Source organism: Puntigrus tetrazona, chromosome 5, assembly GCF_018831695.1.
Source record: "Puntigrus tetrazona isolate hp1 chromosome 5, ASM1883169v1, whole genome shotgun sequence".
Taxonomy (NCBI): Eukaryota; Metazoa; Chordata; class Actinopteri; order Cypriniformes; family Cyprinidae; genus Puntigrus; species Puntigrus tetrazona.
This window is the reverse complement of record NC_056703.1, coordinates 20726904-20754798: the sequence shown is the minus strand read 5'-3', so window position 1 is coordinate 20754798 and position 27895 is coordinate 20726904. Positions and strand designations below refer to the sequence as shown.

The 27895-nt window shown below is 38.0% G+C and overlaps 1 protein-coding gene, 1 long non-coding RNA gene and 2 pseudogenes across 2 annotated transcripts; 1 reads left to right on the top strand and 3 right to left on the bottom strand.

Moving 5' to 3' along the window:
* Window positions 1–5499: 5499 nt before the first annotated feature.
* LOC122345841 lies at window positions 5500–6277 on the bottom strand (annotated as a pseudogene).
* Window positions 6278–8083: 1806 nt separating this feature from the next.
* On the bottom strand, window positions 8084–11314 carry LOC122345851 (annotated as a pseudogene).
* A 4327-nt stretch (window positions 11315–15641) lies between these two features.
* On the bottom strand, window positions 15642–21177 carry LOC122345098 (G-protein-signaling modulator 1-like). The gene is made up of 3 exons (XM_043238931.1): window positions 21089–21177; window positions 15918–16248; window positions 15642–15791 (listed from the first exon to the last, which is right to left on the bottom strand). Exons 2-3 carry the CDS (start codon window positions 16227–16229, stop codon window positions 15642–15644), a joined length of 462 nt encoding a protein of 153 aa, XP_043094866.1. The 5' UTR covers window positions 16230–16248; window positions 21089–21177.
* Window positions 21178–25936: 4759 nt separating this feature from the next.
* On the top strand, window positions 25937–27405 carry LOC122345856. Its single transcript, XR_006251043.1, has 3 exons — window positions 25937–26077; window positions 26670–26757; window positions 27262–27405. It is a non-coding gene; the product is annotated as an uncharacterized LOC122345856 (long non-coding RNA).
* The last annotated feature ends 490 nt before the right edge of the window (window positions 27406–27895 follow it).

Sequence of the window (27895 nt, the reverse complement as noted above, 5' to 3'; positions counted from 1 at the left end):
TGGAAATTTTCTACAACATCACAGTAAGTTATCAGTCTGGCTCTGCTTGTGTGGGATTTTATGTCATAGAGGATACAACACCTACTAAACTGGAAGTCCACATATGGTTTGGCTTAGGGGGTAAAATAAACACTGCGATCTGTTCTTGATCCGCTGCGAACATTAATTCCTAAACTATATCCAAATAACCAAATTCAGCTGGCATTTACAGTAGGTGCGGACCTTGATCAAATAAAAAGTGATCAATTACTCCTCAAAAACAGTCAAATTGCCTCAGAGTACACATTGGAGGTGCTTCAAGCTGCCATATACTGTATGTCACATAAAACAGATTCAACATAAACTTTAATTTAAATCAAAGCCTGTTTATCCATCATTCGCTATTCCCTCAGCGCTGGGAAGCAGCTGCACCGCGTATATCTGTTTAGAGCGACTTTGACCTCCACCCAAACCTGCTGAAATGGCACAGCAGGCTGAAGCAACCTGTTCCATCCTGGACGGTAACCTAACATATTGATTGTTCTAGGAGCAGAGTGCATTGGCGGTGAGCTGAAGGACTGTGTGTAGAGAAGCAGAGGAGACACCTGACTGGGAAGATTTTAATGGACTCTGGCAGGTTCTGCAACCATGTCATTGCGCATAAAGTCAGCCTGCCGAACCGCTCATCTCCCCACAGGAGCAACACTAGCCTCGAATCGGACTGACTTCAACCATCGCTCTGTGCTGTCTTATCGCTTGATTCATTGCGCTCTGTGTGGCTTTTTATCAATTGGCCGGTCATAATTTCCTCAGGGTTTGAATATAGCTTCTCAATCATCACACAATGAGTCTTACGAGTTCCATATATATACGACAGTGGATATATGTAGGTCATGACCGCACTGGTCTGCTAGGAAACTGTAAATCTCGACGGGAAGGCAATGAAGGCACGGTAGTCAGCCTGACTAAACATCTTAGTTCGATCATTTTAATTCTGGTGACCAGACGCCTGAACTACTGCAGAAAACATGCTATAAAACTGTTATTGACTGCACAATCCCAGATGTTATATAGAGACAGAGAAATAAATATTTGGATATCGATGCCCCCTAGTGATGTTCTAACAATTGTCTGGCATTGACATTTTAGCATCTTTTTGAGGATCAGCCTTATTGCTGTACTTTTTCTAGCTACTGGTAAATCACGCTTTCTGTTTTCTGTTGTATGTTGTTTTTATAAAGAAGAGCGTACATATGTACAGTAAGTGTTGGGGCAATAATGCCCTCTAGTGATATCACATGCCATCACATCAATTTTCACACAGAACATGAGCGTTTTCAAAGTGCAAAGCGGTGTTTGTTCTCGTTTGCATCTTGATAATAACTGTCGAATGTGACTGCAAGTCGGTCCTCACGTGGTCATCCGAGAGAGACTCCGTCCTTCTTACAAGACTGCAAAATCTCTGCAACACACAAGCACAGCACACAACTCCAGCCGATGATGTCATCTGTAACTGACCCATCCCCCATCGGTGAGGAAGATTCAGTGCAGATTTGAGGGCTTGTGCACTGAGATACCTCAATGGTACTGATTAAGGTATGCTGGGAACATCCTCTCCTCATTTTCTCAGTCAAAGGGGCCCAAAAGGCACTTCTTTTTTAAAGACACCAAGGAGGTATTTAAGACGTTTAGAAACACGGTGCTCTTATAACGACTTTTGACATTATATTTTGATTATCTATGTCAAATATGCTCAGTGTCATAAATATGCATGTCAAATATACTGTATATAAATGTAAGACATAATTCCAAAAGACATTTATAAGATCTACATATTCTAAGGAGACAACTGAGGTTTTATTATTTGCAAGATTCTGTCTGTATCTAACAATCTTCGTTAACTTGGCTTTGCACCAATATGAATTTTATATATTAACATTCTAATATTATCTTTTTTCAGCTTTCAGATGATGTATAAATGTAAATTTCGAAAAAACTGACCCCCCATGGCTGGATTGGAGTGCTAAAATAAATAAATTAATTAATTACAGTATCACAAAATTGCTAAAACTTTCAAATTGATTCGAAAGCAAAAGTTAAGACACTAATGTACAATTTTAAGTATCAAAGCTCTAATACTACAACAGAGAGAGAGACAGAGAGAGAGAGAGAGAGAGAGAGAGAGAGAGAGAGACTCGTGCCTCATTTATATTAGCTATATGATGAGCATTTAATGTGAGTGAAACGCACCAAAGACTGATGACTAGAAAAGGAGACTCTTAAAATATTTTATACCTTCTACCTTTTGATGTCCCTCTCCCACTGTAAGCTTCAGAGATCAGTCTTCCTTAGCACTCTTAATTCTCTGACATTTAGGATGATATTTGCACGCGCTGAATCTAAGCCTATCGCCTCTCACGTCTGTGTTTGGGCCGTCTGAGGAGAAAGTCTCGCCTGTGAGAGGTCTCCACATAAGGATCCTTTTGTTATTTCTCAGTGCGCTCCAGACTTAAAGAATAAAATATACGTCTGGACATCAATGAATAATAAACTGTTGTTTGAGATAATAAAGATGCTCAAGCTCAGTCTTTAAGGCCACGCTTCCTTGATCATGTGCCAAACGCTCTCTCGAGATCAACTACCCCAGAATCGCCTACAGTTTCACGGCCATTGGTTTCTTGTGAACTTAAACTCGACTGCCATATGTACGTCCCAGTGTGAACCTATATCCACATGCATGCACAAAAAAGAGTCATTAGCTGGGCAGACGTTGTCTTTGGATCCGAATTCAACTAAAACTGTTATCTCTGTCAGTGGTCTTTATGTCCAGAAAGAATGTATAAAAACAACCATACACGTCTCTAAAATAAAACATACTTTGTCTTTAGGGATGAAAAGAGGCAAAGATGGCTACAGCTCAGTCCTGCCAAAGAAAACAGCCTTTGTGTGGGACAGATTCACTTCTGAGCCTATAGTCAAACCTAAAGAGTCGATCTCTGACGTTCAAATCCAAGAGGCCTGTCAAAACGACATTATTCAACAAATAAGAATCGAACTCGGAGGTTTCGCCTCACACTTTGGAAAACTGGCCACCTAGAAAGCGAAATACACTAAATGACTCACAGGATATTTAACATGAGAGATGTGGCATATGAAAATGGAAAAGGACACATGCCTGATAGACATAATGTGTGCGGTGACAGGAATGAGTATCTGATTGATGGGTGGCTGCTTTTCCTGGGTTTGTTTGGGATGTAACAGAGGGGAAGTACAGATGTGGTGTCAACCGGGCTTGCCAGGGCATTACCTGTCACCATAAACAAACTCTCCTCTCATAAACAATGAAATAAAATCCTTCCTTGGACTTGCCTGCGGTTCTGTTTTTGCTCTCCTGATTGAGCATAGATGGGGAAAATCCAGTGAGCTTCAAGCTGCCAAAGCTGCAAGCAAAAGAGGGTTGGTGAGCTGCCATCATAACTGCAAACAGATATAAATCACGACAGCGAATCTCATGGACTCACAAGCATTTAAATCTTGGCGAAACTTCTAAGCGCCTAAATTACTCATTTACTGCAGTTATAGATCACAAAGAATGTTGTTATGCAGAGAACATCGCAAAAATGTCAGATATGGGAAGACTTTGGAGGATTCCCGCCAAACATAATGTTATGATACGAACGACTTTTGTTTATTTTCACAGCACTGATTTAATGAGGAAAAGGTGGATTTACTAGAACAAGATGCGTGACAGCCACGAGGAAAAGAGCTCAGGTATTTTTCGGAGGTTCAAAGCTGCAAAATCTGCCTTCTTTATCGCTCAACTCTCAAAAAGTTAGTAATATGACCACCAACCCCCATTCCCCTCCTCTCCCTAACAGGAGTATTACACGCTGATCTATACAGTTCAAGTACAACTTGTACCCTACTTAGCCAATCAATGTTATAGTCACTATGTACTAACCTTAATTACAGTGAAATTGAATGCAGGGACCAGAACAGCCTAGGGTGCCTATTTGAGAATGTGTACTGATGGTCTGCATTTTATGAATTTGATATGTATCATGTGAAAGAAAATAAGACTGCAAAAATTAATCGGATGATGCTGTTCTTCAAATAGACCATAGTGATTATGCACAGGAGAATAATCAATAGCAGAAATACCGATACTACCTATTCAAAGTACCTGAGCGTTTTTAACTTAAAACTAACTTTCACGAAGGTTACGCTAATGTCATAAAATTAAGCAATATCACACAAGCCTCTGCACTGTTCTAAAATATTGGTTGTGATTTAATCTGCGCTAATCACAGTTAGGCTGTATAATATTTCCCCACAGAGTTAAAGTGACTGTGATCTTGTTTTTAAGCAACACTTACAAAGGTTTAAATTAAGGAACTTGAACACACATTACCTTGTATCTGTTTTCACACCACCTATGGAGACATTTCCAAACAACCGTTTTGCGGAATGGGTCAGTGTTTTTGTAAGTAACTGGTCGATTTAAATGGTTCAGTAGCACTTTGGATGGGATTTTACACCATAGACGTGTATATTTGTATATACTATGTGTTTGTGTATATATATATATATATATATATATTATATATTATATTTTACAAGCTCATTAGGATTTGGGCAGCAATACAATCATTGACTAACCCCAATTAAAATCGCTAATGTCCACATGAGACTCAGAGACTCACTCATAAAAACGTGTCTCCACCTAGCTTGCACTGACTGATCTTAAAATATGTCAGTACCGTAGTTTTGTCTTAAGATGCACAGCAGTAATACTTTTTTCTAAGGCACGTTTATAAAAATTACTTAAATGTCCTAACTGAACTATGGCCTGATGCTAGCTTTAGGCTAAGCACTGTCTATGAAACCGGCCCAGAACAGTTTGTATTACTCCGCTCTTTATTTTAAAGGTGACATATCATGAAAATCAGTCCCTAGCGCACCTACCAAGGAAACTTAAAAAAAATTATACCAGTTTTTGTTTTTGCAAGTCTTTGTCTGTAAGCGTCTGATTTAGCTCCCTTAGTGATATTGCAAAGGGATTTCATTACAATATTACGGTATTATCAATAAGTGTCCACCCACTGATCAGTATGTAAAATAGTTGACCAGTAAAATGTCCATCAAACACTTCAGAAATTTGGAAATAGGTTTTCTCTGGGACAATTTTGCCCACTGTGAATTTGTTTTTTTTTTCTAGTTTTTTTGATTAGTTGTTTTTTTCCTAGCCTATTGTATAGTATGCAATTTCATATGCAGCCATTTATACGCCACACAGTCAAGCTAATCCGAGAATTTGAAGTTATGGTTGCATAGATTGTTTATGGCACTAAGCAGGACATCGCTGCCAAAATTCTTTTTTTTGGTTTTTGCTGGCACTATTTTTAATAGTACATGTACTGTACTGTAGTTCATGTTTTCCAATACCTTCCTTCTTTTACACACATCTGAGTTTGACATCTCAACAACAAGATTAACAGAACAAAAAAATCTCAGACGAAACAAAATTTGGCTGGTTTTTATTTGATGCTTTCCAAGACATACAGACAAGACATATTTTCTTTCCAGTGTTTTGACAGTTGCCATTTAGAGTTCCAATTTCAATCAGCAGTCGTTGTAGCTCCGGCTCACCCAGAGAGGATGTGCTTGATGAAGGGCGTGTAGTTAATGCAGCCGTTGGCGTCTTCTTGTCCGGCCATCAGACGGTCCACCTCATCTTCTGTCATTTTCTCCCCAAGCGTTGCCAAGACATGGCCGGAGCTCAGCACCCATCACTGTTCCATTTCCTTCTTTGTCAAAGACTCTCAGACCCTCAACAAAGTCCTCAAATGTCCCCTGGTCCTTTGCTCTCGAGATATGCTGCAGCATGGGCAGGAGCGTCTCAAAGTCCAGGTGTTTGATGTTCATATCTTCAGCCTTGGGCTTCCCCAGCACAGTCAGGACATCAGCGTTGGTAGGGTTGTGACCCAGGGCCCTCATCACGTCTCCACACTGGGCGTACCTTATCTTCATCTCGCCCGTTGGTGTCTCGTCAAAGAGAGTGAAGGCGTCTCTGAACTCTTCAATTTGGTCAGCGGTAAATTCAAGAGGGACACTTTTCAGGTCCAGCTCGGGCTCTTTGGGGTCTCTGGAACCGGGGCAGGAGCTGGGGCTTCTTCTTTCTTAGGCTCTGGTTTTTTAGGCTCTGGTTTCTTGGGTTCAACTTTCTTTGGTGCCATGGTGCCAATGCTAAGAGTGGAGATGGGAAATGCTGGGAAGTGTGTTGTAAAAGACCCTGCTGGGCTTTTATATTGACGTGTCAGAGATTGTGATAAGCCTTATCGGAACTGGAATAGTGACATACTATATAAGGAAATGAACTGGAACAGACTTGAGTGCTGCTCATACCACTTTGAAATGCTTCTGTCCGGTAGATAAAACCAGAACGACCACCCTGTTCCTGTTAATGTTCTTAAATAGCCTTAGTCAGCTTTAAATGAAACCTTGTTACAAGCGTAGGTTAGTTTTGCCTTTTCAAACATTTAAATTATATTAGCATTTAGAGACCTTAGATCAACCTAAAAATTTATGTTTGTTTATTTGCGTATCTTTATGTGAGAAACAGACCAAGATGTGGGTCATCATTCACTGATATTGTTAACTGAAACTAAAAAGATCTAAAAATAATGATTTGTTGAATCAGACAATATTTCTCTCATAACTGTGCCAAGGATAGCTACTGTGTGTAAATTGTTTCAGGGAATTTATTTCAAAAAATGTTTTAATGGCGTATGAGTCAGCAAATGATAACACAATTTTAATTTGTTGGCGAACTGTCCTTTTTAACATATATGGACTAGCTTGCCCAAAACTGAAATTGTCATAATTTTCTCACTCTCGTGTTGTTCTACGAAGATAATTTGAAGAATGTTGGAGACCGTTGATGTCCACTGCATGGACAAAAACATTTTCTTCTTTTATGTACATCAGAAGAAAGAAAATATGAAAAAGAAAATAATTATTAAGCTCAAAAACATACAGCGGAAAAGAGTTAAGAAGAGCGAAAACTGCACCAATGTTTTGGAGTTTAGTGATATTTTGGGATCAATCTCTAAACTAAATATGTTAATCCAGAACATGAAAAGGAAGATTGTGCATTTATGTCAGTAATTTAAATTGTGCTTCTAAAATCCTGAAGCTGAGTTATACGCAAGCCAACAGGAGTCTCCTGGTTCCGCTCAGAGCTGCTAGTAATTTGCCTGGCAGGTGATAAGGGCGGATCTATTCTGAGAAACAGCACATACCAGCACTCTGTCACAGAGATGCTGCTGATAAAACAGTATTTTAAGCACACTTAGCACGGAATAAAGATACCATGATCTTTGTATGGTAAATGTTATCCAGTATAGGCTAGTTAAAAGCAAACTCACATGTTATGATTTCTCAAGCATTTTTTTTCTTAATTTGTGCACAATCTCAAAAGTTAAAATTTCATAATATTAATTTATAAAAAGAAAAAAAAGTTGGTATAGTTGTGGACGGCTATAAATGAACTCAAACCAAGAAAGGCTATGCAAAATATTTTTAAGAAATAAAAGCCTGCCATCTAGCGGCTCAATTGTGAATTTGTGTTCAGAAATGTACAAGCCAGTGTAGAGTTTACATGAAATAGATAGTGAGGTTTAATAGACTTTACTGCTTGATACTGCTCTGTATTTAAAGTAACAGTGTCTTGGCGCATGCATGATTGGTCAAGGTCTGTCAGCAAGGGCAGAGAGTCTGTGTTCACTGATGTCTTACTGTGAAAAAGTGGCACAGCTGGAATGAACATCCATTAATGAGAACACAGCCAGAGGACACGTCTGTATAATGCGTTCATATTGTGAAGTAAGATAAAACAAGAAATGCTACATTCATAAGTGAACTAGTTATTAATCAGAAATTATTTAATCCTTGTAATGTTTTTTACAGGAATAGGTATGTTTTTTCAGCATATTATATTATGTTTTATTATTACTATTACTGGCTTAAGATCCAAATATACATTAATATAAAGTCAAACATAATATTCAAAAACAGAAAATGTTGGAAAAAAAATGTTCTGCTCTAAAAAGTCATTCTTATTAAATTACCGTAGAAGTTGTAGAGAAGATTCACAGTGAAGTACAAATAGTCAACAATGATTGTAAAATATACAGTATATTATATTTCTCCCTTAACTCTTGTCCCTGATCCTCGACTCTGACCCACAAGTTTATTATTGAAGAATTATGGTAAAATAAAATGTTTGGCAGGCTGCTTTTGACATTTTGGATTTAATGGCAGCAGCTGTTTGGATGTTTAGACGTCCCTCTAAAGATCTTCCGTACCACTCTGCAGGAGAAAAATAATGTCTATGAAATATGAACAGAACAGATTTGAAGCACAAATTGTGGCTTGTAGTGTACGTTTTATATAAAAACCTACTGGATTTGTGTCGCTAGGGAACAGTCTCTCCTTGACAATGGTACAAATGTCTGTGAAAATGTCATCTTCTTCTCGATCAGCGTCAACCTGGCCAAGTACATTGAGACAGAATTGTGGGTCACACTTCATATCACCGTAGGTGGCCTAAACTACTATGTACTAACATCAAAAAATAAGTACAATGTACTTATTGTGTTCATATTGTACTGCAAAACACTTTCGCTGCTCTTGAGGTGGGATATGGGTGCAGTTAGGGACAGGTTTGCTGATATGGGTTGGTTTAAGGTGTAAGGGATGGGTCAACAGTGTAATTGTAATTATACATGTAATTACTGAGATTTATTACATGGCATTTTAAAAAAATATAAGTACAATGTAAAAACATGTACATACACAATAAGTGCATTGTACCAAATTATTCATTTAAATGTAAATACATAATAGTTAAAGCCACCTTATATAAAGTGGGACCGAATGCGTTTCACAGCGAAAACTAGACAATTTTTTAAACAAAGCAGCATCTATACAGCCACTCCTGTTAAAACCAGCTGATTTCAACAGCGATGTAAAATAGGCAAAGAGCAGCATCTTACCCTTACAATAAGCCCTCTCTCCTGGTAGTACTTGGCTATGAGTGTGATATTGTGTTTAAATGTATCTAGTCTCTTCTCAATAGCGTGAGTATTGTCGTCGGGGCGGCCCTGCTCGGACGCTCTTTTCTCTAGACGTTGCCGGAGTTGCTGATTGGAGCAGGCAAGCAAGACCACCAAGTCTGGCGAGCCAATCTGAAGGAATACTGTATGAGTGTCATTCATAGTGTACAAAGACTTTTTTCATGCAGTTTATATAATGTATTGAGCAGACCATCAGAATGCTGAATATCTGACCTGTTCCTCAAAGGTGAACGCCTGTGAGATCTCTCTGGGGAATCCATCCACAATGAAGCCTTTAGCATCCTGCTTTTTGATAAACTGATGCTTCAGCTCTTCAATAGTTGTCTCCTGAAAGATACCATACCAGAACAACACTGAGGTGAATAAAAAAGTACTATGGAATAAAGTGCACTACTTAAATGTTTGGGAATTTGTTTATTTCAAAAATACAAAAATAATGAATTCACTGTCACACTGTCCTTATATTCAGGTTTGGTGCTCAATATGTTGTGCAGCTCAAAAGTAGCACAACATATTTGCAAAATACAACATATTTTACAAAATTTGAGGCCATCCAAAATGTGTGTATTTCTTTATTTGGAGAGACATTTGGTAGATCTTCTGCAGTGAATGGCTGCCGTCAGAATGAGAGAACAGCTGATAAAAACATCACAATAAAAAGCAGCATGTTTGCAATAAACTAATTCATCATAGAGATCTCTTCGATCATCGATGTTGTAACTTCAAACTATTGCTAACAGCTAAAATATGAGACTTCAATATTATTCGATATGACCTCTATAACACTGCTATGTCAACCGCAGAGGATCCGTTAGTCAGCAAGTGATGCAAAATTTCTCAAAACATGCTACATCTTGAAAGCCTAATGGTAAGTACATTTTGGGACTCATTTTTCATTCATTTTTGTAATTAAGCAGCTGTACCACCATTTACCATATCTGTGCAATTCACACATTCGGTGGTCAAACTGACAAACCTGAGGCGCCAGTTCTCCATTGGCAATGATTTGAGCAATCAGTTCCCATTTCCTGTCGCTGGGGGCATGATGCAGCAACTGGTTCCTTAAAATTTCCCCACGGACACATGCTCGTAATCATAGTGATGTGCAAGTTTAGCTGTCTGAGTGCCCTTTCCACTGCCGGTCCACCTGGAAAATATTACAGCAAATTTGACTTTACATCGCAGAAATAGCACAACAGGATTGCTCATTTTAAATTAATTAAGGTCAAGGTCTACGAATTGAATTTCATCCAGCTCAAAGAGTTATTATTCAGAATAAGATGAATTCAGGAAAAGATCAGATGATCAAAAAAGGCTGAAAATGACAAGCTGACAGTGATGAGCGTTCACCTATAATGAATATGATGTGTGGTCGTGACTTTGTTGGGTCGAATACATCATATTCCTGTATGAGCCCCGAGGACTCCGTCATATCTGAGTCGCTTTCTATGGAGAACTGGGCCTGGATTGGTGGCAGCCTGTCATATCGACAGTAAGGACCGGGGCCTGGACCAGGACCGCCGTCTGTGGAGAGAAACGGATTACATTCACTGTTTTAGTAGCTCAGATCAGATGCACTCTTCGTTCGCTCGTTTGATAGAAGCCTACAAAAATATGTGGTTAGGCTTTCGTTACTGAGGTATTTAAGAGTTTAAAACACTTGAACCACGTTTGACCGCTCTAACAGATGTCCTTCAGATTCTCGCTCTGAATAATGATTGCCGCTGCTGGCTTTTATCAAGAAAATGTTTTAGTGATTCAACAGTCACACAATGAATGCATATTATATAAGACAATGAACGTGCTTTTTCACCTTGCACGCATGTCAACCTGTTTTTGGGGACTTCCAAAACCAAAAAATTAACCTTTTATTACCCATAATAGAAGTGCTTTAGCTAAAACAGCCAATGCAACTAAAATGCAAAGTGTGATTTTAGCTATATTTATGGTGTACAAATACATAATTTTTTCACTTAATCATTGTTGATAATGTGCCTTCAAATTGTCTGAATTACCGAGTTTGCAGGGGGCTTTCTTTCCCTGTGCCGGGGTGATCGGTGGTAGAGGTTTTCGATCAGGTGTAATAAAAGTGTCCCAAGCCACACATTCAGGACCCCCAAGATCTCGTGTTTTCTGCAGGCAACCCTCCAAGAATGCCAAAGGGTCCTCAGGTTTGTGGTACATCAGGCCTGTTAACATGCTCTGTGAGATACACACAGAATTCATTTTTGTTTTGTTATAAGAAGTGCTTTAGTTGAATGTTTCTGAAATTCTGAATTACAGTTCGTCTATATGTAGGAACAACTTCTTTCATCAAGATTTCATCAAATGATTTTTACCTTATTTTAACCGAGGTTAAATGATTTAAAGACAGGGACAGAAAAAAATGAGCATTCAGGGGAGAAAATAATAATTGCAAATTGTTGCTCTATTCATCTCACACGTGTTAGCAGTTCATACGCCGGGCCATTCAGAGGGACATGGAATGGAAAATCTGAGCTCTAAATAATCAGCTGTTTGCTTCTTTTGATGCAAATAAAACTGCTTGAGAATTTACATCTCAATCCTCACGGGTATCAAACAGCTAAAGACACATTCAAGCCCTGAATAAAGCAACAGTGTCTGAACAGAAACAAAACAAAAGGCTGAATTTGCTAGAGGTATCAGTTCCATAACAGATCACAGCATTTTTAAGCACTGTTGCAGTATAGATATTGAGAACCCTGTTGAAAAAAAATGCATATGCTGGTTAGGTACGTTTCGAAGCATGGCAGCTGGTTTGAGATGGTCCTGAACAGAAGCTAGTTGCATGACCAGCATAAACCGTCTTTTGACCAGCTTAAACCAACTCATGAGTCGCCATCGGCATAAACCAGCTCAAACCAGCTGTAATGCTTCAAAACATACCTAACACAGTTAAAAGTAACCTGCTATTATTACCTTAAGGTGCTATGTATTCTATTCAAAACATGCAATTAAGTATTATTGCTGTAAGTTAATAAGCTTGATTTAGAAATGGTAAATAACACTTTAGATTTTATTCAAATTAATTAGTAAACCTTAATTAATTATTTGCGGCATATTTAGTACTTCTCCAAATTGTCAACACAATCAAAACTTTGCTTCGTTTATTTTTTTTTAATAAAAACAAGTGTAACAGCAAGTAAAAGGCCTTTGAGTACAACGAAATTGGGTATGTTTGCCATGATTTTTATTAATTTTGGTACATAAAATAACTTTTATATTGTTAGCGAAATGTAAAGATGGAAGTGAAGCAACCTAGGTCTGCTTGATAAATTCTTATGTTAAATGTTTCTGTTTAAACTAGTGCTGGGCAAACATTCAGTGTCATACAAAAATGCTTTTGTGAACATAATACATGTGTGTGCATGTCTCTGAACAACACTTAGGAGCTCAATTTTCTTCTACTATCTGATACCCATGCTTTGACGACAGTTTAAATAAAAGTTATGTACGAAAATAAAGTTCACAAAGTTTCTAATCCGTATATGCGTACAGAGTCTGGAATTAGAGAGATGTTCTGTATGTCTGCAGGTATGCACACGAACCCAAACCTGCGTGTTTGCATTCCTCAGTGAACATGTTCAGGCGCATGCAAGAATAATATTGTTTCAGTCCTTCTCTTCCCCTCGCTCTACATTGCCCACTTTTCCAAAGATGAGTCACATAAAGTAAATATGAAGTGCATAGCTTGTTGCCTTGGTGACAGCCGAAGTGTTGATGTGCTAAACCTCGTGTTTACAACCTTCACCATTATGTCTTGCCTGAGGAGATGTCAGGCCTTGCGGTGATGACCCACAATATCGAGCCTCCTTGTATATAAGATCAATTTGGAGATGGAAAGCCTGTTGGAAGTGTGTCCGGTGGTCCTCTGTTTTGTATGCACCTACATATCTCCCACACAAGCACAAGCACTTGTTGATGCTGTCTGAGGAGAATCTTCCCTCTCACTGACAAGCTTGCAACCCTCGGCTTTGCCATCACAGTAACCTACTTGAGAATCACCATAGAGACACCTTGAAGTATCTAATTTACCATGTAATTGTGCATGCTAAATAGACACAGATTAATTCGTGCTATCAGCTCGCATCTGATGTAGCCTACAGCTGTAGTCAACCCCAAATAGATTTCAGAATATACAAACTGTTAAAACAACCATCATTGCCAACCTATCATGTACTTTGAAGAACTCAAGAAGAACTGGAAGGCACAACGTTATATGCTCGCGCTGCACAATTGTCATAGTGGCAGATGTTTCCAGATGAGTTGCTCTCTAATTGACGTCGCTATACTAATATTATAACGTACGACCAGGCTTCTCCTGGAGGCGATTCTTACCTCAAAAGGTGTGGATCTGTCGTTTGGAGAGGTAATCCTTCGCGTCGTTTGTGTTCATTCTCGCCGGTTATCCAGAGCAGCGTTTGTAAGTCAGTGGAGCAGTAGCTGTGTCTATCTGCTCATCTGTTGCGTTTCCTTCAGAGCAGCTGTGCTGTCTTGCACCATCGCGTTGGCTTGCTCTCTGCTGCTTTGACGCCGATGACCTCCGGGCGATGTTTCTATTCATCAGTTGTTATAGTCACGCTCATGAATGTCGAGCTCAAAGTGACCCTTATAACGTGTAGTCGCGGGTAATAGGCTAATCGACTAGTATCGAGTGTCCTTGGTGTGTGTGTGTGTGTGCGTGTGCGTGTGTGTGTGTGTCTCTGTGTGCTTAACGAAAAATATTACAAGCGATCTAATTTAATAAAACATAGCCTAACCATCTGGCACAGTTAGCTAGAGATCTTTATTTTATAGTGTTTTTTTTTTGTTTATTTAATGTATAAACAAAACGCTGCTTTGGTGATGTAAATATTTAATCAAGTGCAAAACATTTTTGTTACTATACAGATATTAATATTTGCATGAATAAGCAAGTAGCCTAAGTAAGTAAATAAACAAATAATTACGTTTTAAAATGGTAGATTACAGTACGTGCAAAATGCAGTCTATTAAAGATTACAAATTGCAGGCTAAAGGTAGCTAGTTAGGTAATCTGTTGGATTAGGTAATGTGTTTTGACTGTTTTTGGATTGCTTTTAGAACACACTTCACCTAACTCATGAGAAAATGATTCCAATGTTATTCTTTTGTAATCAGCATCATGAATTGCATTAAACATATGTTGCATGTCCAAAATGGGGTTCCTGGCATAACTGCAGGGGGTTGCTGAGGTGATACAAAGCTAATAATTCATTAAATCATACAAATTACAAATTAAACATCAACAAATTATTAAGATTATATAATTTTTTCTGCTTGTGACTCTGTACAAAAATAAAGGTTGCATTCAAACAAGTTTTAAATGAAAATAATCCCTTCTCAAATTTATTGAGACAATCTTGTTGTGTCTGCACAAACAGAAACCATTTGGTTTTTATCTGTGGAATCAAATACCTGATCACGGAATATTTAAACCTTAATCTGTATATTATAAATGAGGACTTTTTAGGAAATTAGGAAATTAATGATTTAGGACATGATTTACGTTCAAGCAACCTTAAATGGATATTTAAATGGATAAATGTTACAACATGTGCAACAAGGACACCTTAAAATGAAGTTTCACCAGTAATTCATACAGGATTTTTAGGGTATCTATCTATCTATATAGTGTTTTTTAGCACTGTTAGAAGGAGATACCATATTCATAAATATTTAGCAAGGAAATCATCATCAAAAATAATATTAAAGACAAACTAAAATCATACTAAAACACCACTTTTATTCCAATGAAACTAAAAGCCACGTTAAACAGTGCGCCTTGACACGAGTCTATCCACTTTTCACAGACTAACAATTATTTACTTAATGCTAAAGATGGATTTAGCCTTTCTTAAGTCTTCTGAATGAAGTCTGTTACTATTAGTATTACTTATCAGCAGAATTAGACAACCACATGAACCGATCCGTGAGCCATACAGCTTCAGATACAACCGCTCCCATCTGCTGGGTATCAGTTCATTCATATTCAGTGTGCGCTGAAACACACTTTACACTTGAGTTAAATGAACACGCACCTGTTTGGGGATCATGTGCTGTCGTTGTTTGTCACACCGATCTATATTGTGTTGTGTGACAGTAGTTAGTAATATTATCCTTGGAAAGCAAAGCATCATGTTAATCATTTTCCATGGCGTTGCTTTGCTTAAGATCTGCACAAACACTTTTGTGAAAGAACAATTGGTACATACAAACATGTGAGTGTTTCCATTCCTCTGAATCACATCTGTTGGGTTTGGATTCACCTCAGGGTAACTCAGGGTGACTGTAAAACATGAAACACTTCAACACGATATAGTCCCACTAATTAAAATAAACCTATATTACGCCCCTAAACCCAGCCTTGGAAGATCTCTTAAAATGTGCAGCCAGAGAGTCAGAGTTTGCAGAAGACTTTGTGAAAGTCACATCAGAAGTGCCACAGTCTCTAGCTTGAGCCCTCAGAGGGTTTGGACTTATAATTTAAGTCTGTTTCATCCTTTTCATTAGAAGGAAAAGACACCGTTGTTCATCCATGCGTTTGGATTGCACCCTCTGAATAAGGCTGAAGAAGTCTTCATCTGGGTCTGGTGCTGGTGGCAAAGAGCACCTCTGATCATTGATCCTGGAGGACTGGAGGGCGAGAGAAGTGAGGAAGTTCACAACATGCAAACATAGACGCCTGAGGAGCATGAGTATAAAATCACATTTGTACACCTCGCATCCGATATTGAATTTCAGTTGCTATTGTGTTGTTACCTGATACTTTATGAGCATGTTGAAAAACTCATCACTAGGTTCCCGTGGACTACATGCATCACACAAGTGTCCCACATTGTTCTGTGCTATCCTGATGCCCAGACGGTCACCTATACTGGCTCTCTGGTCATCCAGTCTGCGGCTCTGGGAACTGGCTATGAGGTCAAAGAACTCCTCTGTCTGGGTAAGGGAGATGAGGGAGGAGGCTCCAGACAGTAAAGGGGACTGGGGCATGGAGGACTGGGGCCCGGATGAGGCCTCTTGGGCCTGGGCATTGGGCTGTTGAGGGTGCTGGCAGCGCCGGTTCTCCATGCCGCTGCTTCTGGGGTCTCTGAGCACAGTGAAAGGGCAGACCTCATTAGAGGTGACTGGGACTTACCCTTAAAAAAGAATACAGAGCAAAAAGATTAAACGCTCTTGCAATGATTCATGAAATCCTTCATTTTGAAGCACATGTTAAATCATGATAACTTGAAACCGAATGTCATTATAACAACTTCATTGTTGTTTTTTTGTTACCAGAATGATACAAACATAAACTACAAACAATATTTAGATTTTTAAACACTACTAAACTTGTCAACTTTTATTAAAGCAGACTTGCTTCTATGCGGCTAAAAGTTAGGTCTGAAATTTGTCTGGGATAATAGCTTATTTTAGACTTAGCACAATGCAGACCAGCAAAGTTTCAATGAGTTAACCATTTTAAATCAAATTTTACATTTGGTGTTGGAGTAACACAAAAGAATAACATTAAATCATGTTCGTTCTTAAAAAAGAAAAAAAAACTTTTAATATATATGTAGCATCACATAATACATTTGAGTTATTTTACTAGAAATGCAATATTTAAGCATGACATATTTTACATACGACAAAGTTTTAAAATGACTTACAGTTTTATCCTTTTCAAAAATCCAAAAACAATAAAGTTCACAAAGCGCTCTCTACAGGGACTTCATCTGAAAACAGCCATACACCAATTGCCACAGCCTCTGGCACTAAATGATTTTCTTGGCAGACATGACAATCAGACCTTTCTCCCCCAAGGTTGAAACGTACATGTTAGTGAACGGCTTGCAAATCTTAAAAACATTAAAAAAAGAAAGTAAATACGGGAAAAAATGGCTTATATTCCAGCAAAATGAGGATGACTTCCCTGTCTTCCACACCCAGGTTTCCTGTGTGCTGGGCTGTCTGTTTTTTCGAGGGGGAGAGGGAGAGGGAGAGGGAGAGAAAGGGAGAGTGAGGGGGGAGAGATAGAGAGAAATGGGGCGCAGTTGCCCCTCTCCGCTTACATCATGGTTGCTATAGGAACTGGAAATCGGCTTCCAAATCTCGCTCCTGTTGTTCACTCAAACACAGACATATACACACCAACAAAAACACACACTGTCTGGTGCACACACATACACACACACACACTGGCTTGCATTCCTGCATTGTTGAGTTCCATTCATTGCCTCCTGGGGGATCAGTTGCCTCTCTCTTTCCACAGTCAGGAAAACTAGAGCACAATTATATGAGGATACAGTGGCCAAGATTGCTGATGTATCTGTCATTTTCACGTCTTTGTTTCAAGCGACGCTGAGCTACTGTCGGCAGAGCACGAGGAGGAGGGGGTCGCTTGGAAGCTACCATAAGGAGGAGGCAATAACCAATGATTCTGGGATAAACCAAAGCAACATAATGTTGCCTGGGGCCCTTCGTCTGAAATGAATGGATGAATGCCACTCCATTTAGAATTCCCCAGGGGGAATAGAGCAGTCTTTCTTGGGATTCCTCCAGTCCAACTCCATGTGCCAGCCAGCAGGCAGCTACGAGAACAGGTCCAGTTCATCAGTGCTCTCCACTGCTCTTTGCTAAAGTTCACCGTACATTACATGTGCAGTAGCAGGCAGATCAATGACAGAAGAGTTCATTCAAAAAATAATGTTTCTTCATTGTGTATTCCAGTTAATCTCAATCAAACTGCAGTTTGATAAAGTGAAAATAATACTAGCTAACTAGCACAATAAAATAAACCAAAAACATGTATAACGAAATATATAGATATCTGTATATAAATAAATAAAATCACACACACACACACACACACACACATATATATATATATATATATATATATATATATATAGAGAGAGAGAGAGAGAGAGAGAGAGAGAGAGAGAGAGAGGGGGAGAGAGAGAGAGAGAGAGAGAGAGAGAGAGAGAGAGAGAGAGAGAGAGGGGAGAGAGAGAGAGAGAGAGAGAGAGAGAGAGAGAGAGAGAGAGAGAGAGAGAGAGAGAGAGAGAGAGAGAGAGAGAGAGAGAGAGAGAGAGAGAGAGAGAGAGAGAGAGAGAGAGAGAGAGAGAGAGAGAGAGAGAGAGAGAGAGAGAGAGTAGGGGAGAGAGAGAGGTTCAGTTCCTCTCCCACCACCTCCCCAGCTCCACCTGTCTAGATCTGCTTTAAGATTTCTATATGCCTATTTATGCATCACCAGAATATCTTACAAGTTCAAAACAGGAGCAAGTTTATACAGCAGCATCACTAGTGTGCATAGCACATATAGCTGACTCAAGACCAAAATACCAAATCGCAGGACAGTCCTGAAACTGGGAACATTGTCCTACATCCTTCAAGACATAACTGTCCTGCATTTCAACTGTGTCTATTGTTTTCTTCTCTAAAATTATAGTGCCAGCTTAATAAGAAATCTGATACTAAAAATCCTCATCTAGACATGTACTGGATAAGAACATCCTGGTGCCAGATTCAACAGAAAATACAAGTTTGAGATGCACTGAATCCAGTAAAATGCATGTCTGCATAGTCTAATAAAGGAACATAAACGAGTTGCTATGTAAAGAAAGTAAGTTACTACTTAATTTTAATATGAAACGTGATTTTTACTATTCTATTACTCAGTTTATTATATTTTGCATGCTCAAATTACACTGTATCACTTGAACCTGGGCAAACTGAGTGCCAGTCAGAGAGTCAGTCACAATCACCAAAAGCTTTTTGACAATTTGAAACATGTTATCATCCAACGCACACAGGCTTTCAAACTAATGTAAATCAACACTTGTATAAAATTATTTCTCTCCTCCAAAATTGCACACACTGTCACTATCATAATTATTAACATGTCATAAAAAATCACAGATGTTCTGTACAGGCCAAGTGAGACTTGCACAAAAATGCAGTTCCTGTGGTTTGGCTCTCATAAAATATGTATTTGTGAAACCTCATATCACTATTAAGCCAAGTCTTTATGCTCTTTAGACGCACCACTGGAGTGAGAGCAAACATCACCCTTCTTTTTAAATGTACTGCCAGAAGGAAGCTTTTCAGCCCTCCATTAGGTAAGTGCTCTGCCAAATAGGAAAATCCATCATCTTTTGTGAACAAAGCCACTGAGCCATACCTGTCCATTCGCAAGCAAGCATACAAAGGCATCATAAATAGATTCAAACTTTCCTGTTTCAACAAACAATGTGATCCAGCATGTGTTAAAACACTGCACGAACAAGTGCATCACACTGTCTGTTTGAGAGCATGCTATGTTAGTGTATCCAAAATTAGAAAGGCGGAATTACTTGACATTATATGAAAATAGATCCTGTGCTAATGTTGAATGGCTGGAAGGGCAAGAGCGCACGATTGTTGAAGCACCCAGCATGACTGCAAGCAGGATGCCTGCACTCCTGCACCTGGGTTCCCCCTAATCAGATGCCTTTTATTATCACTGCTAAACGTTATTGAGCTTTGTCTTTAAAGTAACGTTTTGTATTTTCGTTCTTTACATACATGTCAGACAAATCATGCATTTTTTCTAAATCATCTTAAGCTTAATTAGGTGTGTTAAGAAACTACAAAATGCTACTCAGAAGCATATCCTGATTCTGTATTCGTAGCAATGGACATTGAACCTCAAGATACAGGCTACTTGACACAACACGGGTCTTGCAGAAAGAGTCTTACCTTAGTTGTTGTGTAGTTTTGGCGCTCCATTCAGCGCCAGTGTTCATAACCTCCTTTATCGAGTTCAATCTGTTACTAGGAGCTTTAATGTAAACAAAAAACTGCCACTGAGACGCTGAAATGACCGCGAGCCTCCAAATTTAAGGGTAGGGTGGCTTAATTTTGTTAAATATAGTTGATTATATAGCATTTTATTCTAATGTTTGTGTTGCTTGCTGGTGTTTTCGGGGCTTCGGGTTGAACTCGGTCTAATAATTGACGTTGCTTATAGGCAACAATATAAAACCAGCCACTTGGGCAATGTTATGACTATAGACATAACATATTTTTTGGTGTTTGGACGTGATTGATTCGAACTAGTAAACAAAAGGCCTAAATCATGCTAAAACCTATGGGGGTATAAGAAACAGTAAAATGCCTTTTATGGATATTAGAGAGTATTCGGCGCACGCTCTGGTTGCCATAGAAAGTGTTATAATTGATATCGTGGATGAATGGGGCTAATTTCTCCTTAATAGGCTATTAAAAATATACATATAAAGATATAACCATTTAGTTATGAAAACATTATATCAAATACACAGTATACTCTTTTTAAGTGCAAGCATATGAAATGGAAGTAACCATTCATAAATGTATTCTTTACAGTCATAGAATATTTTTGTCTCTATGACTTACAGAATGTATCGGATTCTATAATAAATTCTATATATTTTTGTGTATCTGTGTGAATGTATTGCTTTCTTTTCAGAAACACTGCACGCAAAGACAAGTGCAGCAAAACATCTTGAAACAAACATGCATGCTTCAAGTGTTTTAGATACATTCCACTACAGGTGAATATATTTGATTTTTATACTTCGATTAATGTTTAAAGAAATGTTCTATTCCCGAGGGTTTTGTATGAAGTGTTAAAATCTCATTTTCAGGCAAGTTAGGATCACGCCAGAGTGTGACTCATCCGCTGTGCCACATCCAGGAAGTGCTTTCCTCCTGGACTCCTTAAATATAGTTGATCCAAATAAATCTGTGCAAAAAGTTTTTGCAAAGAGCACTTATCAAACAAACCCAAAAACGAACACTACAAAGGCAACTCAGGTTCTGCAGACTGTGAGTCATTGCCAAAAGTTTCCACAAGATGACACTCTTTCACCGAAATTAGACTCACTATCTTGTGCAGAGCTTTTGAAGAAAAATGTACCTACATCCAAAGCCTTACGCAGTCTACGAATGGAGATCCAGCAGAAACCGAGGAGAGAAAGTCGAACTCCAGAACCTAAAGAGAAAGATCGACAGCACCTTAGCAGAAAAGTTTGCAGGGTGGCAAACAAAGGTCTGCATTGTCACTGCACTTTATGACACATGCAATTACAAAAGCATGGACTTGTGTTTAAAAAGATACAGAGGTAACAGATATGGGTTAGATGATGTGACGGTCTGTGTTGAATTAAGTTTTTTGATGTAATCTCTTCTGCTAGAAGGTGCAGTTAAGTTGGCTGTAAGAAAAAACACTGTAAGCTGTTTTTCACCCATCGCCAAAGCTACCAAAGATCTGATCTCCGGAGGTGAGACCCGTGAGGAAACTATTTAATATATTGCTTCCTGACCCAGAATGTAAAATAAAAATATCTCGGAGCTTTCAAGGCACCTTTGGCCTACTAAACAGCTTGCGTAAAGAGAATAGAAAAAATCAATTAAGCATTAAAACTACACTCTCAGGAAATGGGTTTTTATAAACGTCACCTTTTTGGGAAACAATAGCTTGTCACTGGGGCAGTACTTTTATACTTTTAAGAAGTGTATTTAATTTGAAAGAAATATATTTAAAGAATATGAAGGACCTAAATGCAAACTGAATTTAATGGCTCAGATGCAATTATTTACATTTACAATTAAATAAAAATACATTATATACTTATTATATGCACAAGTACAAGTGCACATTCAATACAATAAAGCTTCTTTTTTTTCACAAGGAAGACACTAATATGTATCCTAATATGTGTGTAGATACTGTAAATTGCAAAGTTGGCCCTTTAACTACAGAAATAGTTCACCCAAAAATGAAAATTTGTCGAAAATGTTCTTACTGTAAGGCCATCCAAGAGCACATCCTGATTTTGCTGAGTTCTGCGTGTTCCTAGGTCAACATATTTTGTTGACCCTGAAACAACATTTTAATCCTAAAATTTAGCCTTGAACATATCTATACACCTAAACCTCACCTTACCTATGAGTAAAGCCTAAAGTCATATTTAATTATAGATGAATGATACTGATCTAAAAACACCAAACACGGATTGTAAGCCTAAACTTCACAAAAATTATAAACTGGTTCTTCAAATCTGATCAGTTAATCACAATGTTGTTCCAGGGTCCACTAAGATGCTGCCCTACGAACACGTCGAACTCAGCAAAATCAGGACATGCTCTCGAATGGCCCTTCTAAGATCTTTAAAGAGTCTTTGTGAGAAACAAGTCCACCGTTGCATCATGTTAACTTTAAATTGTCACACGGTTCTCGCTTCACAAGAAGTTTACTGATTGACTGGAGTCTTGTGGATTAGTTTGATGTTTTTATCAGATTCACTGGTGATCAAGTCATTGCTTAATTGCTTAAAAGCACAATCTACAAACTGGATGGCCTGTGACTGAGAGAAAATGTCAAGCAAAAATTCATTTTGGGTGAACTATTCATTTAAATCTACCAGCTGTGTCAGGAATAAGCTACTGTACCACGAGAAAAGGTACAATCTTTGCATTTCTTTTCCTTTCTAACCACGCAGCAGAGCATTCTACGTACATATCCGCCTGGAGGAAAGCCCAAGGGCTTGTGAAACTAATTTTGAACTCACCTTGCAGTGCTGTTTCAGAGGCTGAAAAGAGTCAGCATTAAGGGTAGGCCGTAATTCAGTTGCATTTAGTGGGCACACAGAATCAGACTCAGCATCTAATGCATGCTTATATCATATTTAGCACCTTTGCGTTTTCCTTCTTTTATTTTAAATTTGCACACTTCTCACGGATGCATTTTCTTTTACAGATCAGAAAGACCGGTCAAACACGAAGGCTTCTGAACAATTGGCTGTTTTGAACGCTCAGACAATCGGAAACCTTAGTTCAAACCAAATGAAAAAGCCACGAGAATTCATTTAAGAAGCATCAGCCCCTTGAGATGTCAGGCTCGAGTGTTGTATTCTCCAGCATCTGGAAAGGCATTCAAAAGCCGTGCAGGTTCTTCATGCCCGTCAGAGCAGTTCCAATGGCACACAGAAATCATTACTCGCCCAATTCCACCTCAGAAGTATTTGCTAAAAGCGACAACTTTACAAAAACGACAAAACCACTAGTTGCAGGTAAAGAAAACGAGGCCAAATGAAATCAAACAGGCAGCCTAGACATAATATCCAAGAGCTGCAGGAATATATGCATCACCAGGCCGCTGAGAGAAGGAGAAAGGTGCTGCAAATGAGGGAAGAAGCACAGCGAGAGGACGAGAGGAAGCAAAGGAATATGCATGAAGTAATTAAGAAACAAAGGCAGGGAAGTGCTCCACAGGGCCAAGAGCGAACAGCAACAGGAGTACAAGGTATGTAAATGAATGTTGTCTGGAAAGAGCAAAAAAGCAAATCTTCTTATCTAGACATCTTAAGGATTACCACCTTCATGCTCTTGCAACAATGAAATGTAAATGTGCACTTACACAGAGCAGAGGCAGTCCCGAGGAGAAGGAGAGATGTGCTCATGTAGCTGACACAACTGAAGAACAATTGTCTGTCTTTCCTAGACAGAACCAAAGTGTGACAGTGTGAGTCCACTGCAGAGCCCACTCTACCTTCCCTCAAGCTCAAGAGGGCAGTATTGAGCTAAAGCGTTTCAATCACAGAAATGGATACTACGTGGCCAAATGTACAGTATGTGGGCGTGAAACACCACGCAGTGCTTCTTGAGCAATTCAGTTATAAAACTACGGTATTGTTAGTGAATTAAACTGAGACGAAGTATGGGAAACAGTATGTAGAATTGCAATAAATAAACCCTTTAGAAATCATTCTAGTATGCTTTGTTGATATTCAAGGAACATCACTTGGTATTCTCATTGGTAAATAAATAACTGGGTAAATTAATGTTTTTTTTTGTGGCTACTGTGACACTAGATATTCAATAACATTTACAATTTAATTAAGCACTACTTTTCTTTCAAAAACAAGACATCTATAAAGGTTTCATTTAATTAAAATGAAAGCAATAACAGCTTTTAAGCTTTGCCATCTCTGAAATCAATCAAATTATATATGCGTACATACCACACATATATGCAGTAGTCAACGTTTAAAGTAGTCAAAGTGGATCGACCTTTCATCAAAGTTAAAAACTAAAACCAATACCAAAATATGTGGTGTGTTAATTGACGTTTTTGATCCACTCCAAATGTTGATATATATTTATTTCACTGTATTGTTTTTAAAATAAATGCTGCCTCTACATGTTTAAAAAAAAAACTTAATTCAAAAACATTCAATAACCTAGATTACTTTGATAGTGTATCTAGAAAAAATATGTTTTTCATGTAATTTTATTTTAGTTTATTTGCATTTTAGAACAATAACAACACATTTTTATGCATGTTAGTGTCACTCATTCTCAGTCCGATAGTACTTGAGTTCCTAACACATCTGCCATCTTTGAACCAGCAGAGCCGAGCGGGTGGATCTGGGTGAAGCTGGCAGTCCTGTGAGTGCAGCTGAGGAAGAGTGGGCTCAACACGCTCTGGCAACTCACAGACACAGAGAGGAGGCTCTCAGGAAGACCATCAGTGCTCTAGATACAAACATGGACGATGAAGAAGCCTGGCTGCGAATCACAGACCACAAAGGGTCTCTGAGACAGTCACAACCTGCTGGACAGGGCATCTGTGGAGCCAAAAGGGAAACTTTGTCTGAACGTGCGGCTCGAATACAGACATATAGAGACAAACCACAGACATGAAAGAGTGTCGATTAAAAAAAAGATTAAAGATGAAAAAGATGGAGTGGGTATGTATGCGCTCCAGAGTTTATTGCTCTCAAAGAATATACTTCTTATTTTAATATATGTATATATCATTTTAAATGTCTATCATTATATATCATTTTGTTGCAGATTGCAGAGCACAGATTGACCAGACAGAAAAAGGACAGGAAGAGCAAACTGAGAGCAGTGACTCCACAAGCAAGGTGATCAATAAAATTGCATTAAATTAAGAATGTGTGTGTGTGTGTGTGTGTGTGTGTGTGAGTGAGCGCATCTGGTATTTATCACATTATAGGAATCCCAGTAAATTTTGACCTTGTGGGGACATTTTTTAGGTCTCCACGAGGAAACAAGCTTATAAAACATACACGATTAGATTTTTTGAAAATCTAAAAATGCCAGTAGTTTCCTGTAAAGGGTAGGTTTAGGTGTTGGTGTAGGACAATAAAAAATGTCTTCTTTTGTGTGTAAAGATTTGTGTAATTTTTGTCTTAGAAACATTCAATTCATTGCATTTAAATTCATAGTCTTGTCTTTATGGGATATTTTAAATTCAACATGGACAATTAAATAAATATTTATATGCCTGTATATATGAATATGCAAAAATATAATTTTACAAAATGTTCAAAACACAACAGCTGGTTTTATTAATAACACTGATGAGTTATCATCCCTCTAGATATGTAATCACAATTTAAAAGGTAAATTCACATTTTAAGGGACCTTCTTTTTCCTCTTTTTGTTTATTATTATTACTATTTTTTTTTGTTAACACGCATCATGATAGTATCATGGTTTCCTTCAAAATACATAGTAACACTATGCAAAATGAATGTGGTATAATCATTTAGTCAATACAATTTTTAAATACACTGTCAGTGTATACCATTGACTGTCTTTAGCTCAGTTACAAATTGCAAATGTGCACTAAAGGCCATGCAAGGCAAGTTTCTGTCAAAGTATTGAACGCGCATTTATGTCTGGCTCCTCTATTAATGCGATTTGTAGCGGAGTGAGCTGAGCGAGTTGTACAGCCACCTCTCCCTGGCCCAGAGCCGGCGGGTCCTGAGGGAAGACGAGCTGAGGGCACGGCAGTACAGCGCACTCTTCAGGCTCAGGGAGAAAGCGCTCCGGGAGAAGACCCAAGCTGAGCTCGACTGGTTGGAGCACTGCAGAAAGTGAGCAACAGAAGACTTGTAGTGATGTTACGTGATCACAATACAAAAAACGATTCTGTTAAAGTTACATTATGAAAGGATGTAATCAGATTACTGATGCACTTAGTGAAAAAATTAGAGTTATTAGCAGGATGTAAGGAAAGGATAAATATACTCAGAGTGTATAAGAAAAGAAACATTGTGTTAGCAATGGCAGAACCTTATTATCACATCAGGCTGCTGATTATCACATGCGCAAATGGCACCTTTCACAACACCATGTTCAGCCTTTGATTCAGTAGTACAGTCGTTGTGTATTTTAGCTTTTCTTTATTTTATCTGCATATGCAGCCTTGAGGTATGGTGTTAACTTGAAATGATTACATTTTGCTAAATATTTAGTAAGTATTTTTAGGCGACCCACCCAGCACTGGAAGTGCAATGTGCATTTTATTCTGTATCATAATGATCATATATGTTATTCCTCATAATTTCAAGACAGATCATTTTTTTGTTAACACTTATTCACGTGGGCAAATTTGTAAGGTTGGAAAACTGCTGTTATTGTTGCAGTCGCTTTGTGCATATTGCTATATAACACATCTTTCATCAGTCGCGGAACTGCACAAGATGATATGCTTGCTTTCACGGAGCTCAAGCAGAAGCAGGAGGAAGTAATTCACAGATTCCAACGAGAGCAGGTGACTTTTTTAAGATTGGGGTCAATACATTGTAAAACATTAACACTTTTAAAATGCATTAAATTGATACATTTTGGCAGTGCATTTTAAATCATCATTTCTAAATCAATAAAATAAATATTTTTAAGTAAGCAGTAAGCAGAAGACGTTTTGTTTTATTTTAAGTATCCTGAAAAAAAAAAAAAAAAAAAAAAAAAAATATATATATATATATATATATATATATATATATATATATATATATATATATATATATATATATATATATATATATATATATATATATATATTGTGGTAAAAAAAAAAAAAAAAGACTCTTGAAAATTCAGCTTTTGCAATCACATAATTATGACATAAAAAAACAGAAACATATTTTAAGCTGTAATGATATTTCACAATATTACTGTTTTTACTGTATTTTTGGTCCGATAAATGTAACCTTAGCATAAGACATAACAGATTGTATAGATAGTACTCTATTTATGCAGATTTTTTTTATGCTAGGCAGAGATCCATTCCTGGCGAAACACGTACAGATCAGGCCAGCAGCAGAGACGGTTGCTTCTCCATCATCAGAGAGACATTCTTCATATCAAACAGTCAGCTGTTGGCTTAAGACAAGCTCTGCTAATACAGACTCTGCCAAAGAAAAATGGAATCACCAAGAAGGACAACACTTCCAGTTATTTGGTAGTGTCTCAGAATGGCCTTAAAGTAAATCAAGGCTTTTTTGGACCAGAAGAATTTAATTTTCCTCATTTTATTTTTTTTCTTGTAAATATCAAAATAATTGTGGATTGAATGTATGAACTATGCATGTACTCTATATGATAAGTTGAAAAAGGGATTGGTGAAATCAAACAATTTTTTTTTGTTTGTTTGTTTGTTTTGAGAAATAGAGCAATTGCATTTTGATTAGAAGGACAACTTTATTAAATCTTACATATCTGATGCAACATTTGATACAAAATCAAACATCTAGGAAAATGAATCTTGTTTTCATTTAGAAGTTTGTTGATTTTCTTAACAGACACATAAAAATATAAACTGGCTCAATTATGATGCATTTATCAGAAAACAGGACTTAATATTTTAGGTAATTGTGCTTCTAAAGCTGATATATTTATACAGAGTTTTT

Excerpts from the sequence above, each read along its gene's own strand:
- LOC122345098 (XM_043238931.1), bottom strand. The coding sequence starts at position 16,229 with ATGGAGAACCGGCGCTGCCAGCACCCTCAACAGCCCAATGCCCAGGCC. Across the intron at positions 15,792-15,917 it reads ACATGCTCATAAAGTATCAG|TCCTCCAGGATCAATGATCA; the intron begins GTAACAACACAA and ends CTCGCCCTCCAG.